This window comes from Muntiacus reevesi, chromosome 1, assembly GCF_963930625.1.
Source record: "Muntiacus reevesi chromosome 1, mMunRee1.1, whole genome shotgun sequence".
Taxonomy (NCBI): Eukaryota; Metazoa; Chordata; class Mammalia; order Artiodactyla; family Cervidae; genus Muntiacus; species Muntiacus reevesi.
In genome coordinates this window covers 161,267,645-161,284,732 of record NC_089249.1, presented here as the reverse complement: position 1 = coordinate 161,284,732, position 17,088 = coordinate 161,267,645, and the positions used below count along the sequence as shown (strand labels likewise).

Sequence of the window (17,088 nt, the reverse complement as noted above, 5' to 3'; positions counted from 1 at the left end):
ACGGACCCACTTCATTATTCTCTTGAGCTTCCTGAAGTCCTGACTTCCCTGACCCCTGATCTCTATCCAGCTTGGCTCTCTCTGCCCCTGCATATCTAATCTGTATCCCTACTTAGATTTCTAAGTTGCTTTATTATTACTGTTAGTTAGTAAGTGCTCAGTATACATCCTAAGCAAAGAGGAAAATTGTATTCCTGCTGTACAGATGGGGAAACTGAGGTTCACAGAGGTTAAGTGATATGCCTCTGGGACACAGCTAGTTGGTGGCAGTACTGGAGCTGCAATCTCAGGCTCATCCTTGGCGACTGCAGTGTTTATCACGTTGCTTCAAATTTATGAGGGCCTTTCCTTTATTTCCATAGTGGATGGGGAAACGGAAGCAGAGAGGTCATGACTTACCCAGGGTCCTGCAGCTACTCTGACTCCTAAGCAATTGTCTCGTTTACAGTCATTGATTTCCTTTCCTACTAGTTTTTTGGCCAGTGCCACCAAGGGCCATGCTCATGTAGATTCTGCCATTCCAGCCTCACTTATCCAACTTTAATACACTCTCAGTAATGCTGATTTCCTCCAAGAGAAGTCCAGCTCCATGTCTCTGCCTTCCTTTCTTCCTCCTTCAGTGGTTTGTTCATTCATTCATTCATTCATTCACAGATCAACTAGAGAAGGCCCACCCTGGGCTAGCCTTGACAGGATATCCCAGATGAAGCTTTACAAATGAGTGGGAGTTAGTCAGCTTTGGGGGTCAGTGGGAGCAACATTTAGGCAAAGAGAATGGCCGGTACAAAAGTGTAGAGAAATATGTGATATATACTTGGGAAGAGCAAGTAATTTGATGAGAAGATAAAGCTGGAGAGATGAGAAGTGACCAGGAAAACCTAATAGTAATTACACACCTGGCCTACCCAGCCCACCCTGTTTAAAACCGCACCTGCTTTATCCCTTGATTTTCCATAACAATCTACTAATGTGCTGTGTATTCATTTACTCTGATGTTTTTACCCTGTCCCCACTGCTTAGACTGTAAGCTCCTTGAGGGCAAGGGTGTGTATCCCCAGCACCTAGAACAGTACTAGCTAGGCACCTGGTAGGCATTCAGCAAGTATTTATTGCATGAGTTAATCTGTGCTGGACTTGAGTGGAGTCTGGGATACAGAGTTCAAAGGTTCATCTCTCAAAATGGTCAGTTTCATGTCAAAAGTTACAGCAAAGATGAATGTAATGCGGAGGGCCTCTCACAGAAGCGTTTCTGGCAGAGGGACCCACAGGACTGGGTGAACTGTGAGCGGCGTTTTCCCAGGCAGGAGGAGGGAAGGGGGGGGTTGCGCTGGGCAGCCTGCCATCGTTTCCTGACCTGGTCCCCCCCACCACCTCCCCAGCTGTCCATGCTGTTCACAGAGGAGTGTGACAGGGTGCGGGATCTGATGCACGTGCACTCATTCAGCTACGACTTCCACCTACGCCTTGTGCATCAGCACGTGCTGGGCGCCCACTTGGTGCTACGGCACGGCTACCACCTGACCACCTTCCTGCGACACTTCCTGGCCCACCACCCTGATGGGCCCCACTTCGGCCGCAACCACATTTACCAAGGTCAGTGCCCAAGGGCAAGCCAGTGAACCCGGAAAAGAACAGGCCGCAAGCCAGGCCCGAAGGGACCACTTCCGAGGGCCAGACCTTGTCTCTGTCTCTCCTGAATTGTCAGTCACCTTGTGTCACCCGGACCCTGTCCACCTTTCTGTCTTAAGTAACTCCCAGTCTGTTTCCTAAGTTTATGTCCTGAGCCGCTCTGTCCCATCTCCGTGTCCCACAGGAGTTCCCCAGAAAGACTCAGTCTGCTCATCAGTCAGAGCCTCGGGGACTGCTGTCCCCCAGCCCACCAGATCACTGTGTCTGTCTGGGGCTCAGTGTCTCCTGTAACTCGCCCCTCAGGGACCCTGGAGCTCCCCACCCCGCTCATCGCTGCCCACCAGCTATACAACTACGTGGCCGACCACGCCAGCTCCTACCACATGAAGCCGCTCCGGATGGCCCGGCCAGGAGGCCCGGAGCACAACGAGTACGCCCTGGTGTCGGCGTGGCACAGGTAAGGCGGGAGGGGGCGGGTGGAGCTGGAGCCAGGGCCGTCCTTGCCGCAGGCGGACCCATGTGCTCCTAGGCCAGAAGGGTGGGCCTGGCTTCAGCGGAACCGCAGGCTTGACGTCTCCCCGACCCCCACTGCTCAGCTCTGGCTCCTACCTCGACTCTGAGGGACTTCGTCACCAGGACGACTTCGACGTGTCTCTGCTTGTCTGTCACTGTGCTGCACCCTTCGAGGAGCAGGGAGAGGCCGAGCGGCACGTTCTTCGGTCAGCAGACCCCCTGCCTCGAATGCGGCTCTTGCCCGGTGGCCCCCCGTCCTTGCCCTGTCTCTCCTACCGACTGTCACACTCCTGCCCCCTGCCCACCCTAGGCTGCAGTTCTTCGTGGTGCTCACCAGCCAACGAGAGCTGTTCCCCAGACTCACTGCGGACCTGCGCCGGCTCCGGAAGCCGCCCAGACTGACGCCTGAGCCAGAGGCCCCTGGGAGCTCAGCCAGTAGCCCTGGGGAGGCCTCTGGGGCCGGTCTGGCCCCCGGACCAGCTCCCCTCTTCCCCCCACTGGCTGCAGAGGTGGGCGTGGCACGGGCACGGCTGGCTCAGCTGGTGCGGCTGGCTGGAGGGCACTGCCGGCGGGACACCCTTTGGAAGCGCCTCTTCTTACTGGAACCACCAGGACCTGATCGGCTGAGACTAGGGGGGCGCCTGGCCCTGGCCGAGCTAGAGGAGCTCCTGGAAGCAGTCCATGCCAAATCCATTGGGGACATTGACCCGCAGCTGGTAAGGGGCTGGGATGGGTGCTCGGAATGCCACCAGCAAGCCAGGGTTAAGGTTGCAGGAGTCTCAGAGGTGGCTCCAGGACAACAGATCCATGCCTGTGGACCTTCCCCCCAGGACTGCTTCCTGTCTATGACAGTCTCCTGGTACCAGAGCCTGATCAAGGTTCTCCTGAGCCGCTTTCCCCAGAGCTGTCGCCATTTCCAGAGCCCAGACTTGGGAACTCAGTACCTGGTAAGTTTCCTTGACCTTCCTCTGAAAGAAATCCTCATCAGAGGGATGACAGGGTCCCCCTCAAGGAGCCCCAGCCTGAATACATAGGCTCTGGAGGGAGGTTGAGATGGAGTGACTACACAGGCAGGCAGGAGGAAAACTCTTCAAGCACCAAGCCATAGCATGTGCCTCACTGAGAATAACCAAGAGCTGTGCTCTCAGGACCCTCAAAGGCCAAACCTTGGCTAGTGACCCCAAGGGCCAAGCTCTGGAACCTTTTAAGTGGTTAGTTCATGGAGGTTCAAGTGCCAGAAAGGACTTCTTGGGCTTTCAAGACTTTTTACCAAAGTGTGGTCCTTGTACCAGCAGCATCAGCCCCACCTGGGAGCTGGCTGAAGTGCAGATTCAAGGCTCCACCCCGGGATCTCTCCGCATGGCCATTAGGTTGTGTGGAGGGAGTCCCTGCTCTAGCTTGTAATAAAGTTCCTCACTGCTTTTGCATCGAAAAAAAAAAAAAAAAAGGCTCCACCCCGAACCTGCTGGCCCAGAAGCTGTTTTTCTACCATCTCCACAAGTGCACATTGGAGACTGATAGGTTGCTGGGAAGTGCAGTGGAGAGAAGAGAGCTATCGCAGTGGGCACTAGGGACGGAAAGACTCAAGGATGGGCCCAGTTGAGAGCAGCAGTTTAGGAGGGGTGAGGTTCAGGAGACTTCTGAGAAAAAAGTGCTTGGTCCATGGTGAGGGGTCCTGCCACATGGTGCTTGTGGGGAAGACAAAGCATCACCCAGAAGCTGAGGTTAGTTAGTTAGGGTAAGGCTGCAGTAGTGTGGGCGGGTGTGAGCAGATGGCGGTGCTTCTGTGGGTGGCAAGAATGCTGGAGCAGGAATGAGTTTGGGGGAAGGGCGATGAGTTGAGTCTGAGGCCCAAGAGGACCTTGCAGGACCACAGTCTAGAAGGTCTACGGCTATCGGGGACTGGAGCTCAGGAGAGGAGTGTAGGCAGCACTTACATGAACAGGTGGTCACTGAAGCCCCAGGCATAGAAGAAACTGCTTGGAGAGAGATCACAAAGCTGGGCTACATGGACGGACATCCGGGAGGCCAGAGACACAAAACCCAGGAGGCAGGGAGGGCTCTCGTCAAGGGGAGAGAGCCCCCCCTTTGTTGCTGGGCTTCAGATGGTGATGCCTGCTTGTGCAGGGCCTTCCGGTCAAGGACCACCCGCCTCATCCTGATGTCGCCAGACAGGCTGACTGGGAGCCAGTGAGGATGAGGAGCAAGGTTGCAGCGCGGGCAGGGTCAGGTGGTGATGAAAGCCGGCCTTCCTCAGGCTGGTCCAGGATGCCCTCAGGGAGAGTCTCTGCCTCACCGTCCATCTCATTGTGTCTTTGCTCTAGGTTGTGCTGAATCAGAAGTTCACGGACTGTTTTGTGCTAGTGTTTCTGGACTCCCACTTGGGAAAGACGGTGAGAACAGGGGTGGGGGGTTGTTGAGGGGCTTTGTGTCAGCCCCAGTGGGAGACTCTACCCCAAATACTCTACCCCAGAGCCTGCTGAGGTTGAGGAGCCCTGCTTCCTAGGCCCAGCCTGCCCGCCTCTCACCACTGCACCCACCCCGTGTTCCTTAGTCTCTGACGGTGGTCTTCCGAGAGCCCTTCCCTGTGCAGCCCCAGGACAGCGAGAGCCCCCCCGCCCAGCTGGTCTCCACCTACCACCACCTGGAGTCCGTCATCAACACAGCCTGCTTCACCCTCTGGACCCGCCTCCTCTGAGGGACAGGCCACTGAATGTCCTCGAATCATGGCTCTGGAAGGTTGCCCACTTGAAATCTTAGACCAGCCCTTCCAGGTCCCTGGGCAAGATTGGACACTGAGGGATGCCAGAGGTCATGTCAATGTGTCTTGGGCCTGGTAGCAGGAGCTACGCTCCCTAAACACTTGCTGCCAGTGAGCAGCGCAGAGCTCCAGAGGGTCCGCTCACCTCCTGAGGTGCCCATGTCCTCTAAGGTCCCTGGGCCCTTCCAGAAGGAGACTCCTCTTTTCTGCTCACCTGGCTGAGTCTGAGGATTCTTCACATCAGGTGGCAGGTAGACCCCTTAGAGCTGCTCTGCCTGAATCCTGTCTGACACCCACCTCCCCCACCCCCATCGTGAGCCCTCTGGTCATCAGTTCCCTGGAACATCACTGCCAGACAACTGCCATTGAGATTCACCTCCGTTTGAATCCCAGCTCTGCCTCTGAAGCAGCTGTGACCATGGGCAAGTCCCTTGGCCGTTGTACCCTTGGTTTATCTGTACAGAAGGAGCACACACACAGCAACCCGGCAGACTGGAGGACCTGAACGTGAGCTGTATGGAGGGAAGCGACCCAAAGAAACTGCAAAGTTAGACACTGTGTGTCCTCCTCCTCCCCCTCCCCCTCCAATAACACACACACGTGGAAACGTTCAGCGGGTTGTCTTTATTAGAGGAGACTCACTGGTGCTGTTCACCATCCCAGAGGCATGTGGCTGGAGTGCAGGACCTCACTGGCCAGCCTGTGGGCGGCCCCTCATCTCCCAGTATGAACGCAGCCAACTCAGGCCCTCTACGGTGTCTCCTGAGGGGAGTGGGGCACGAGGCATCTCAGCCCATGAGGAGGAAGACAGCCCCTGTCCGACATTGTCCCTCCAGGGGCCAGGCTCAGCTCACCCTCACCTCGAGGCTGGTACTCGCAGCCCACAAAGCCTGTGTAGCCTTCATCTTCCAGCAGTTGGAACAGATACGAGAAGTTGAGCTCTCCAGGGCTGTCGGGTTCCCCCCGACCCGGGACCTGTGCCACCTGCACGTGCCCTGGGGGTAGATGTAGGGGGTGGGAAGAGTGGAAGGACAGAGGAAACCTCATGGCAGACCAGGAAGAAGCCAAGAAAGGGGCCTCACCAACAATGGGCAGGAACTCACGCACGTTCCCCGTCAGGTTCCCGTCCATGATCTGCCAGTGGAATAAGTCCTGGGGCAGAGATTCCCACCGTCAGAGACCCTGCAGCCCGCACCACTGTCCACGGATTTGGAGAACACGGGCCCTCTGAGAAGCGCGCCCTCTCCCCCACTTACCATCTGTAGCTGGAGGTTGGGTCTTCCCACCTTCTGTAGGATGGCTGCCGCTGGGAGAGAAACCAGGGACGGGGTCATGAGACTCAAGGAGGGCTCGAGAATCAATGGACAGGAGGCGGCAGGGGGCTGGGGGCCTACCCTGCTGGGGCGTGTCCAGGAAGTACCGGGGATCCGTGATGCGGGTGTTTATGGGCTCCAGCAGTCCCACGAGGTTCTCCTAGCACCAGGCCAGATCCATGAGTAGAGCTGTCCCTACTGTGCTTCCCCTCCACATACATATATGCATAAAGTATGTGTGTATGTGTTTTCACTGTTGTGTGCATGCTCAACCATGTCCAGCTTTGAGACCTCGTGGACTGTAGCCCGCCAGCCTCCTCTGTCCTGGGATTTCCCAGGCAAGAATACTGGAGTGGGTTGCCATTTCCTCCTCCAGACGACCTTCCTGACCCAGGGATCAAACCCACGTCTCCTGCATTGGTAGGTGGATTCTTTACCACTGTGACATCCAGGAAGCCGCTTTCACTGTCTCACCTGAGCCAAAACCTCAGCTGCATGCCTGAGGTTCTCCAGGAAAACTGTCTCCATTTCACCCCGGACCGCGGCTCTGTCAGCCCCCTTGGGCACTCGGCCAGCCATCAGGTGAATCCTGTGGGGAAAATGGGGCTGGAGGGGGCTGTGGAGTCCATCCTCGGCAAAGAAGCCTTCACTTCCACGCTCCTGGGCACTTCTCTCCCAGCTGCCCTCCCACTGCACCAGCCTCCCATCTCCCCAGGTCTCCAGTCGGGACCACCTGGCTGTGGTGCTCAGGCCTCCCAGCGCCCTCAGACACTTATGTCAACCTAAGACCAAGACCTTTCCCAGATTCCTTCTGAAGGCCCACCATCCTCCTGCTTCAGAGACCACAGGTCCTCACTCAGCCCCTCCTGTGCATCCAGATTCTCCTTTTCCATGGCCCTTCTCCTCAGGCCTCACCTTTAAAAAATTACTTTGGCCCTTATGCTCAGGTATTCCATGCTGCTTGCCTCTCCTCCTTGCATCTGTTTCTTAACTTCTTCCCATCTGTTTTCTGCACACACACACTCCTCCCTCTGTCCCATAACTGCTTGTTGCCAGTTCCTTATCAGCCTGGTTGCCCTGTGCAGGATTTGACATTTACCTTGATCAGCCCCACTCCGAGTCCCCCACCTTCTCCCTTCACCGCCTCATCTTTCTCAGCCACCTCCAAAGCAGATAGGCTTCACCTCCAGCCTCATAAACTGTGGAATACACCAAGCCCCAGGGGCGTGAGGCTGTTGCATCCCTGCCTGGAATGTGCCTTTGGTCAAGCAAGCACCCACCACGGAAATCCAGTTCTACATCACTACCTGTTAAGAAGCTTTCTCTGATCCCAGACCGAGTTAGTACCCACTCTGCTCCCAGGTCTCCTTGAACTGACCAGTCCTCTTAATGGACCACTGCTTTGTTGACTGTGTTATGTCCCAGGTCATACTGAGTTCCCAGCATGAGGTGAGCAAGAAAGAGTTGCAAACTGAGTGACATACACAAAGATGAAATGCAAAAGGCGATTTACAAGGGACCAGGACTGAAGAGGCAGAGACGGGACTACCCCTGAGCCTCTTCTCTCGCGGATTATGGGGGCGGGGGAGTGGAGAGGAGAGGTTACCTGGAACAGTCCAGGGCCTTAGCGTACAGCACCGCCTGCTCCAGCCCTTCCCGGAAGGCCGCCTGCCTCCCGGGAACAGCCCCCAGCCCATTCTCCCCCTTCTCTCTGTCTCCTGCGGAAAGAATGGGCCTCAGCTCCCTGCTCCTTCCCCCCGGCCCCAGCCTGTCCCGGCCCGGCCCTCCCGGCGCACCCGGGGGCGTGTTGATCAGCACGACTCGTAGCCCGGCTTCCCGCGCCGCGCGCGCCAGCGCCTCCGGCGGCTCCGCATACGGCCAGCCGATCTCTGCCGCTTCGAAGCCCGAACTGCCCGCGGCCCGGAGCCGCGCGGGAAAGCCCGAGAGCTCCGGGAACAACCACGACAGGTTGGCCGAGAAGCGGAGTGGAGCCATAGCTACTCGAGAGCGCGCGCGGGGCGGAGTCTCCGCGGCTGAAAGCCTTCAACCTCGGGCAGGGTCTAGCGGGGGACTAGAGGGCCCGAGCGGCGCGCAGGGCCGGGGAAAAGGCCGGAGGGCAGCACTTGGGGGGCGGGGCGGGGCGGGGCGGAGCGTGGAGGACTCGGAAGTGGTGGAGGAACCCGGCCCGGCCGCGTGGGGCCGCGCTGGCGCCGCGAGCTGGGTGCCGGCCCTCTCGGGCTGGGAGACCCGTGGGTGATAAGAGCCGCGGACCTGCCAGGAAAGTGCACTTTTCCGGACGAGAGAGGAAGGCGCGGGGAGGGGGCGCGGGCCCAGTTAGGGTGAAGGAACGTGGATGCTAACAAACGCTTGGTGTTTACCTTCATTATATTCAGAGTATCTGTTCATTAAAGAACTTCTGAAAGCCATGTGCCACACCATTCACCGGTTAACTTTCCTGTACGGGGCAAAAACTAAACACGTGCAGTCTTGTCTTAGAAAACCCTGATCATAGTGTATATGAGGTCTTATGGCATATTATTTCGTTTTCCCCGAGAAAACCTTGAATTAGCTGCTCATTCCACATCTGAACAGCCTAGATTGACCATGCTTACAAGGGTTTCGAAGTGTGTGTGCGTGTGCGTGCTATAAAAGCTCTTTAATGCACCTTTTGGTTCCATCTCTGAATCGTTTTCTCAGGTTGCTCTTGTAGGTACAAAGTTCAAAGTCCTTTGTAAGGAAAACTGCCCCCACCCCTGGACTCCGCACCGAGCGGCTGTGGGCGGGCTGTCCCCTCTCAGCCCCAGCTGATTGGGCCACGGAAAGACATCTGATCCAAGCGCAGCCAATCCACAGGCGGGCCCGAGACCCTTGTCCAGTTTGTAAAGCTAAATCTGGCCGATTAGATTCACTCTTGGAGAGTTCTAACAAGGAAATACTGAGAGCCAAGTAAGCGGTAGGTTTGGCAGTTGGTTTGGGCTGTAGAAAATAAATAAGCCGGAATCAAGTGGTGAAGAAAATTAGAACAGAGAAGGAGAATAACCGAGCACTACGAGTAGGCATAGCACATTGACATACCGCTGCTTTAGAGTTCCCCAAGCCAGGATATTTAGACTTTCCCTGGTTTCTGTGTCTATAGTCTCCTGGTGTTTCTTCAGGTCATCCGAATAAATTTATTTCAGCCACACTAACCCTATTGAATCCCTGGTGGCTCAGAGGTTAAAGCATCTGTCTGCCTGCAGTGCGGGAGACCTGAGTTCGATCCCTGGGTCGGGAAAATCCTCTGGAGAAGGAAATGGCAACCCACCCCAGTATTCTTGCCTGGAGAATCCCATGGACAAAGGAGCCTGGTGGGCTACAGTCCACGGGGTCGCAAAGAGTCGGACACGACTGAGCGACTTCACTTTCACTTTCAACCCAATTGAATAGGCAGATTCCAGGTTGGGATTACATGGTGAAAGAGTAGGACCATGCTTAAGTTTTTTATGACCGTGCTAATGTGCTGTGGGCGCTAAGTCGCTTCTGTTGTGTCCGGCTCTGTGCGACCCTATGGACTGCAGCCGGCCAGGCTCCTCTGTCCATGTCCATGGGATTATCCAGGGGAGAAACCTGGAGTGTGTTCCCTCCTCCAGGGAATCTTCCCGACCCAGGGATCTAACCCGTCCCAAGTCTATCTGCATTGGCAGGCCGGATTTTTACCACTAGCGCCACCTGGGAATGGTTTCTCAAAAATGTAATTTTACACTCAGATGACACATGCATAGAAGCCATCTTGATCTGCTTCCTGTGCAGATATTTGACTTTTGTCAAAGTTATTTGACAAAAGCCAGCTTGACGTGCAACATCAGGAGAACTTCGTGTCCACTGTCTCTGTCACTGCTCACTTGCATCTCAAGTCAGGCTCACCCAGCCACCCCGGGTCCAGGCTGAGAGTTAGAATTAATCCAAGTTCCTGGCAGGTGCTGTTTCTTCAGCACTGCCTCCACGAACAGATGGATGTCAGCTAACGTGAAATCAAATCACTTTATTTCTTGCCCCTCCGCATTTCGCTTTGAACTCTGACTCCTCCAGGAACATGTTTCTTGGAAGAAAGTGAAAATGAAAGTCACTCAGTCGTGTCCGACTCCTTGCGACCCCATTCACTATACAGTCCATGGAATTCTCCAAGCCAGAATACTGGAGTGGATAGCCTTTCCCTTCTCCAGGGGATCTTCCCAACCCAGGGATCAAACCCAGGTCTCCCACATTGCAGGTGGATTCTTTACCAGCTGATCTATCCAGAAAGCCTGACATGTTTCTTGGGTACTGTCCAATCAGAATATGGCCTCACTAAGTTTAACATTTTAATCAGTCTCAAGTTCAGCATGTTTATGGTCCACTGTTGAACGCAGAGTAACATCTAAGGTAAGTAATTCTTATCAACACTTCACTGTAAATCTCTGAGTATGCAAATTCTATTTAAGACTTTAAAAACACCACCATCTTCTTGGGTCTTTACCAGGAACAAGATTTGTCCAGGCTCCAACGGTCTACTCGTTTTTTGCTTGTATACCCATTTTAGGGCAGCAGAGATAATGTATAAACTAGTTGTTCATGACTCACTTTTCTCCTTATATCCACCTTCACATAATGTATCAAAACATATACAAGAGGAGAACAATGCCCAGGAAAATTATTTTCTTTAGTCGTCATTTGTCTATGTCTTACCCCACTTTGCAAATAAGCATTACACTAAGTTATTATTACAAATCTCGATTCTTTGCATTTAACTTTTCTTTTAAATTTATTTAGTTATTTTTGGCTGCCCTGAGTCTTCATTGCTATGCATGGACTTCTCATTTCAGTGGCTTCTCGTTGTCGAACACCAGCTCTAGGACACTCGGGCTTCAGTAGCAAGCGGAGCGTGAGCTCAGTAGCAGCAGCTCCCGCACTTAGCAAGCTGTGGCATGTGGGATCTTCCCAGAGCAGGGATTGAACTGGTTTTCCTGCATTGCAAGGCAGACTTTTAACCACTGGACCACCAGAGAAGCCCTGCATTTAACTTTAATTAAAGAATGTTCACAGGTATGATGATCAGTTAAGAGAACAAGAGCTTGTAAATAATTATGTGGATAATGGCTGAAACTTGCACGTAGAGTTCAGAGTCTCATTTGATCACTGATTGCACTTGCCAATGTCATAAAAAAATATTGCAACTCATATTTGAAATGCAAATCAAAGCCTTAATGAAATTTCATTTAATACTTTCCAAATTGGCAAAAAAAACAAAAAAACCCACCTTAAAAGGTAGACAATAGCAAGTATTGGAAGGCATTTGAAACAACTGGAACATTTATTCACTGCTGATAGGAGTATAAATTACTACAACCACTTTGTAAATTAATTTGGCATTATCTCTTAAAGCTGAACATTCATATACCTTTGATCTAGCAGTTCCATGCTCAGGTTTATCCCCTGGAGAACTTTGTGGAGAAGAGTACCCAGAATAAATTCAGTGATGTTCATAGAAGCACTATTTATGCAGCAAAAATAAGGAACTAACTCAAATGTCCATTGATACATATATAGATGAGTTGTAGTATGGCCCTGCAGTGTTGTTTATAAAAGTGAAGGGAAACCGGTGACTTAAATGATAAAATTGAGTTGCTCTTGGATTAGAGTAATACATGAAGACTTAGTGACTTTGGATCAAATTGAAAACATCAGTATGAACACATCAAATGGATAAATCTCAGAAACATAATTGTGAGTGAAAGAAGCAAATCACAGAGAAATATATACAGTGTGATTCCACTTACATGAAGTCGAAAGCAGGGAAAACCAAGCAATACCTTGTGTAGGAATACAAACATCTGTGGTAAGACTATAAAGAAAAGCAAGTGATCATGACCACAAAATTCAAGAGGATGGTGACTTCTGGAGGGGGAGAGAAGGGGGTGGTGTTGGAAACTTCAAAATTAAGGGTCATCCCCTTTTTCTGGTGTGTTGTGATCACATACCTTTATTACATTCTCTGTATCTTGCATATATTTTATAAATATTTTGTATCTGCTTTATATTTTAAATGATAGCATTTTAAAATTTTGATATGCTTTATTACCACCTGTTGGCACATTTTATATTAACATCTTCATTTCACTATCATGAGAATCTCAAGGTTTTTCTACAGACTCAGCTTGTTTGTGTTAGACTATAATTGCTACTTTTTAGATTCAGCGTGTCACTGCTCAGCCTCGTGGTCCTTTACTATATTATGGGCTCAGAACCTGTGGGAGGCAGCCTTAAAGTGGTCCCTGGTGATCTCCACCTTCTGGTCATTATGTCCCCTCCCCTTGAATATGGACTGGACCTTGCAGTTCACTTCAAACAAATAGAATACAGCAAAAATAGAACAATGTCACCTTGGAGATTAGGTTACAAAAAGGCTTTAGCTTATGTTTGGGTATCCTCTTTCACTCACTTGCTCTGAAGAAAACCAGATGCCATATTGTGAGCTGCCCTGCGGAAAGATCTATGACTCTTTCCAGAGCAACTAAGAACTGGCCACAACTTAGTGACTAGGGGCCAATGCCTCTAGCTGGCAACCTGTGAATGAGGTTGGAAGCAGGTCCACTCCCTCTGAGCCTTAAGATAACTGTATCCTGACCAACACCTTGACTGCCTCAAGACAGATAAGATTTGAGTCAGAGACATCCAATTAAGCCACACCCAGTTTCCTAGCTACAGAACCTCTTTGGTAGTAAACATTTGTCGTTTAAGCCCCTGAGTTTGGGGTAATTTCTTAGCAGCAATAAATATCTAATAGAGGTTCTCTTTCTTCTCTTGTTTGGGAGAATTATTTCACTTTCACCACTTCTTCATCTTAACTGTGAATAGGTTCTGCCATCTTCTTATAAGTTCTTCTCTCAACCCAGCCACAGTGATTGGTCAGTGAGTGGACACCTGGCCCAAGGTAGACTAACCAGAGTACCTGTTATAGACATTGTAGATTGCCTACCCAATGTCTGTTCCCTCTTTTCTCCTTAGTTGAACCATACCTCGTGGGGACATTTTGTTCAGTTGCTAGGTCCTGTCTGACTCTTTGCAACCCCACAGACTGCAGCATGCCAGGCTTCCTTGTCTTTCACCATCTCCCGGACTTTGCTCAAACTCATGTCCATTGAGTCAGTGATGCCATCCAACCATCTCATCCTCTGTCATTCCCTTCTCCTCCTGCCCGCAATCTTTCCCAGATCAGGGCCTTTTAGAATGAGTCCACTGTTTACATCAGGTGGCCAAAGTATTGGGGCTTTAGCTTCAGCATCAGTCCTTCCATTGAATATTCAGGGTTGATTTCCTTTAGGAGTGACTGGTTTGATCTACTTGTAGTCCAAGGAACTCTCAACAGTCTTCTCCAACACCACAGTTCAAAACCCTCAATTTTTTGGTATTCAGTCTTCTTTATGGTCCAACTCTTACATCCATACATGACTACTGGAAAAACCATAACTTGGACTAGATGGACCTTGGTTGGCAAAGTGATGTCTCTGGTTTTTAACATGCTGTCTAGGTTTGTCATAGCTTTCCTTCCACAGAGCAAGCGTCTCTTAATTTCAAAGCTGCAGTCACAGTCTGCAGTGATTTTGGAGCCCAAGAAAAGAAAATCTGTCACTGATTTCACTTTTTCCTCTTCTATTTGCCATGAAGTGATGGGACTGAATGCCATGATCTTCGTTTTTTGGATGCTGAGTTTTAAGCCAGCTTTTTCACTCTCCTCTTTCATCCTCAGCAAGAGGCTCTCCAGTTCCTCTTCCCTTTCTGCCATTAGAGTGGCATCATCTGCATATTTGAGGTTGTTGGTATCTCCCCGAGCAATCTTGATTCCAGCTTGTGATTTATCCAGTCGGGCATTTCACATGATGTACTCTGTATATAAATAAAATAAGCAGGGTGACACTTAGCCAGAGAGAATAAAGTTGATGTACAGAGTGCTTCCCAGGTGGCTCAGTGGTAAAGACTCCACCTACCATGGTGGAGACACAGGTTCAATCACTAAGTCGGGAAGATCCCCTGGAAAAGTAAATGGCAACCCACTCCAATATTCTTGCCTGGGAAATCCCATGGACAAAGAGCCTGGTGGGCTGCAGCTCATGGGGTCACAAAAGAGGGGTCACAATTTAGCAACTAAGCAACAATAACAGAGAGACATGGCAAGAAAAACTGAGAGAGGCATTGTGTTCACTCAAAATCTCTGTAAGGGAATCAGTCAGGCTAGTCTCGTTTCATCTTAACTCCTCCGCAGAAAGAGATGTCTCAGAACTAACTTGCTTTTCCCATCAGCAAACCAAGAATTGTGCACATTTCAAAAAACCGTTGGTTCTTTTGGTAAAAAAAAAATTTAAAGACTTGGACCTTGGGCACTTGGGCTATGTATTTGCATAATTTTATGAATTTATATAATTTCATATAGCTGGTAGCAGTAAGCTAAATGACTCACAGCAACTTAGGGATCTCAGTGTCTACAAGAGAATCTTTATCTTTCAAAGTAATGAATTTATGCTGATGATTTGTATTTCACCCAATCTTCATTAAACTCTTTCCTACCTTGCTTTAATACAAGAGCATCTTCCTTTCTATTTTAACTGAGCTCCCAGTCTTTTTTATCACTTTTATATGGCATGTTCAAATCAGGCTCCATATATCATGTTAGGTATTTTCACATCCAGCCATGTGTTCAGTTACAGCTGCCTGAATTTAAGAATCTAGTGTCACTTTATTATTATTATTTGTCTGAGCCATTGAGTCTGCATTTCCAAGGTTTCAGAATTTAACTTTCTACTTTACTCAATTTTACCAGTAATAGTCCATATCACATGGATTCATGATCGCTTGTAACCGTGTCAAAACGGAAGCTAAATCTTTGGTAAAGTTTTTCTTTCATAGGTTTCTGTTGTATCCAAGTATGTCATAGAGGAATACCCATGGTACATCTACATTAGGACTGTATAACTAAAATTTCAGCACACTTAAACAGAGTCATCTCACTCACACAGTACATTGAATAATAACATCATTATGTGAAACAGCATTGAATCACTCTACAAAATTTGTACTTGCATGAACAATCATTATATTCTTGGAAGAATATAATAATATTTGCTGTTCCATGTTATACACCCTTATCTTTAAAAGGAGACTCCTATAACTGGCCCTTTATCTTTAGTTTCTAAATTCTATTACTGAGTGTCTGGATCGTGTCCAGAAACTCTTCTGTGCCCCTCCCCTACACACGCATGTTGTTCTCGGCAGTATTAGTTAATGGAGTGTTAGCTAATTACACACTCATCCACATGCAATCTTTAAACTTTGTTAAATATAACCAGTGTGCGTATGACTCAAAGACTGCAAGTATGAATAACTGCATTTTATTCCAGAATACAAAGCTTTTATCCTTCCCCTATTGATGGACAAAAAGATTGCTTCTAAGCTATCACTATTACAACAATATTACATCTTTGTGTGTGCCTTTTTGTATGTGGGTACAAATATGAATATTTTTCCAGTATATGTCTCTGAAAGTGGACTTGCTTGGTCAAAGGATGAGCACATTTAAAGTTCTCATTCACTGCCAAATCACCCTTCAGAACACTTTATCAGTTTACATTCGTTCTGACAGCCTCTGAGTGCCTGTTTCCCTACATCTTCATCAGCGCTGGATTTTTGCCAATCTGATGCAGGAAAAAACATTTTAAAAAATCAAGTCCTTCCTTTTTACTGAAGTTGAACATTTTTTCAGATGTTTATTTGCCATGAACATTCCCTTTTCTGTGAATTGCTTATTTGCAGCCTTTGTCCACTTTTCAGTAGGATTCTTAATGTTTTAATTAATTAGTTTGTAGATGTTCTTTATAGAAATTCTGTGGAGAAGGAAATGGCAACCCACTCCAGTATTCTTGTCTGAAAATGTCCATGTTCAGAGGAGCCTGGCGGGCTGCAGTCCATGGGATTACATGACTGAGCATGTGTGCACGAGGGTGGAGGGAGATGGGTTGGTAACAATAAAGTGGTAGAACTTAAAGAAAAAAAAGAAATTCTGGATGTTAAGTCTTTGGCTCTTTTACTTACCTTTGTCTTTAGTTGGAGTATTTGCTGTTCGGAGTGTTGGAGCAATGCTGCGTTTCTCCCAGGCTTCATATTCCCAACATGAAGGAAGTCTGCCCTGTATAGAAGGCTCTGGGCACCTGCCCAGCCTTCTCGGTCTTCCCAAGAAGCAGAGTGACTCCTTGGGCAGAGAGGAGCCTAAATGCTCAGCTGAGTCCCATCCTCCCTCCTCTGTGTGAAAAAGCACCTTCCTGGTCCACTCCCCCCTCCATAAGGTTTACAGGGCTGAGCCCTCATAGGGCTGACCTCGTGGTGAAGGATCCGCAACCTGCTTGCCTGGCAGACCTAAGCCATATTGTCCAGTGTCAGTTGGAGTGGTAATAAAGGTAATATTTGTATCTCCATCTGCCATACTCCAGTGCCTATCTCCTAATAGGTTCTCGTATCAGTCAGAGTCCAAACAGAAAACAGATGGCACATTCAAATTAGTATAATTCGGAAGATTGAATAAAGGGACTATTTATAAAGGCATGGGCAGGGCTTAGGGGAGATCCATGAGATAGTGAAGCAACTTAGGGCTGTCATAGCAGAGCTGCTCCTCCTGCTAAGCTTGAAAGGGTGAAGGGGGTGCAGGCAAGGGGACTGAAATCCAGGAGGAGAGGGTTCTATAGCAAAAACTGTCTTACAGGGAGCAGAAGTCCTCGCTTGCAGGACACGGGCCACTTGAGGCAACCTGTATGGAGGAAGTCTGAGAAATAAATACCCTAGCTGACTCTTCTCCCCTCTAGCCTCCTG

General features: G+C 49.8%; 2 protein-coding genes across 2 annotated transcripts in view; one reads left to right on the top strand and one right to left on the bottom strand.

The window, feature by feature from the left end:
• The window catches only part of SZT2 (SZT2 subunit of KICSTOR complex), a 53,398-nt gene extending 46,718 nt beyond the window's left edge, over positions 1–6,680 (top strand). The window contains exons 66-72 of the mRNA XM_065914757.1: positions 1,380–1,593; positions 1,933–2,086; positions 2,226–2,348; positions 2,453–2,858; positions 2,973–3,089; positions 4,467–4,535; positions 4,697–6,680. Coding sequence (XP_065770829.1) covers positions 1,380–1,593; positions 1,933–2,086; positions 2,226–2,348; positions 2,453–2,858; positions 2,973–3,089; positions 4,467–4,535; positions 4,697–4,840 — 1,227 coding nt within the window. The 3' untranslated portion in view covers positions 4,841–6,680. The remainder of the gene's footprint in view (positions 1–1,379; positions 1,594–1,932; positions 2,087–2,225; positions 2,349–2,452; positions 2,859–2,972; positions 3,090–4,466; positions 4,536–4,696) is intronic.
• On the bottom strand, positions 5,518–8,338 carry HYI (hydroxypyruvate isomerase (putative)). The gene is made up of 8 exons (XM_065914820.1): positions 8,013–8,338; positions 7,823–7,934; positions 6,691–6,805; positions 6,298–6,376; positions 6,160–6,209; positions 5,986–6,055; positions 5,764–5,898; positions 5,518–5,665 (listed from the first exon to the last, which is right to left on the bottom strand). Exons 1-8 carry the CDS (start codon positions 8,209–8,211, stop codon positions 5,592–5,594), a joined length of 834 nt encoding a protein of 277 aa, XP_065770892.1. The 5' UTR covers positions 8,212–8,338; the 3' UTR covers positions 5,518–5,591.
• Positions 8,339–17,088: the final 8,750 nt, after the last annotated feature.

Excerpts from the sequence above, each read along its gene's own strand:
- HYI (XM_065914820.1), bottom strand. The coding sequence starts at position 8,211 with ATGGCTCCACTCCGCTTCTCGGCCAACCTGTCGTGGTTGTTCCCGGAG. Across the intron at positions 7,935-8,012 it reads GCTGATCAACACGCCCCCGG|GAGACAGAGAGAAGGGGGAG; the intron begins GTGCGCCGGGAG and ends TTCTTTCCGCAG. Across the intron at positions 6,377-6,690 it reads CAGCTGAGGTTTTGGCTCAG|GAGAACCTCGTGGGACTGCT; the intron begins GTGAGACAGTGA and ends GCCTGGTGCTAG.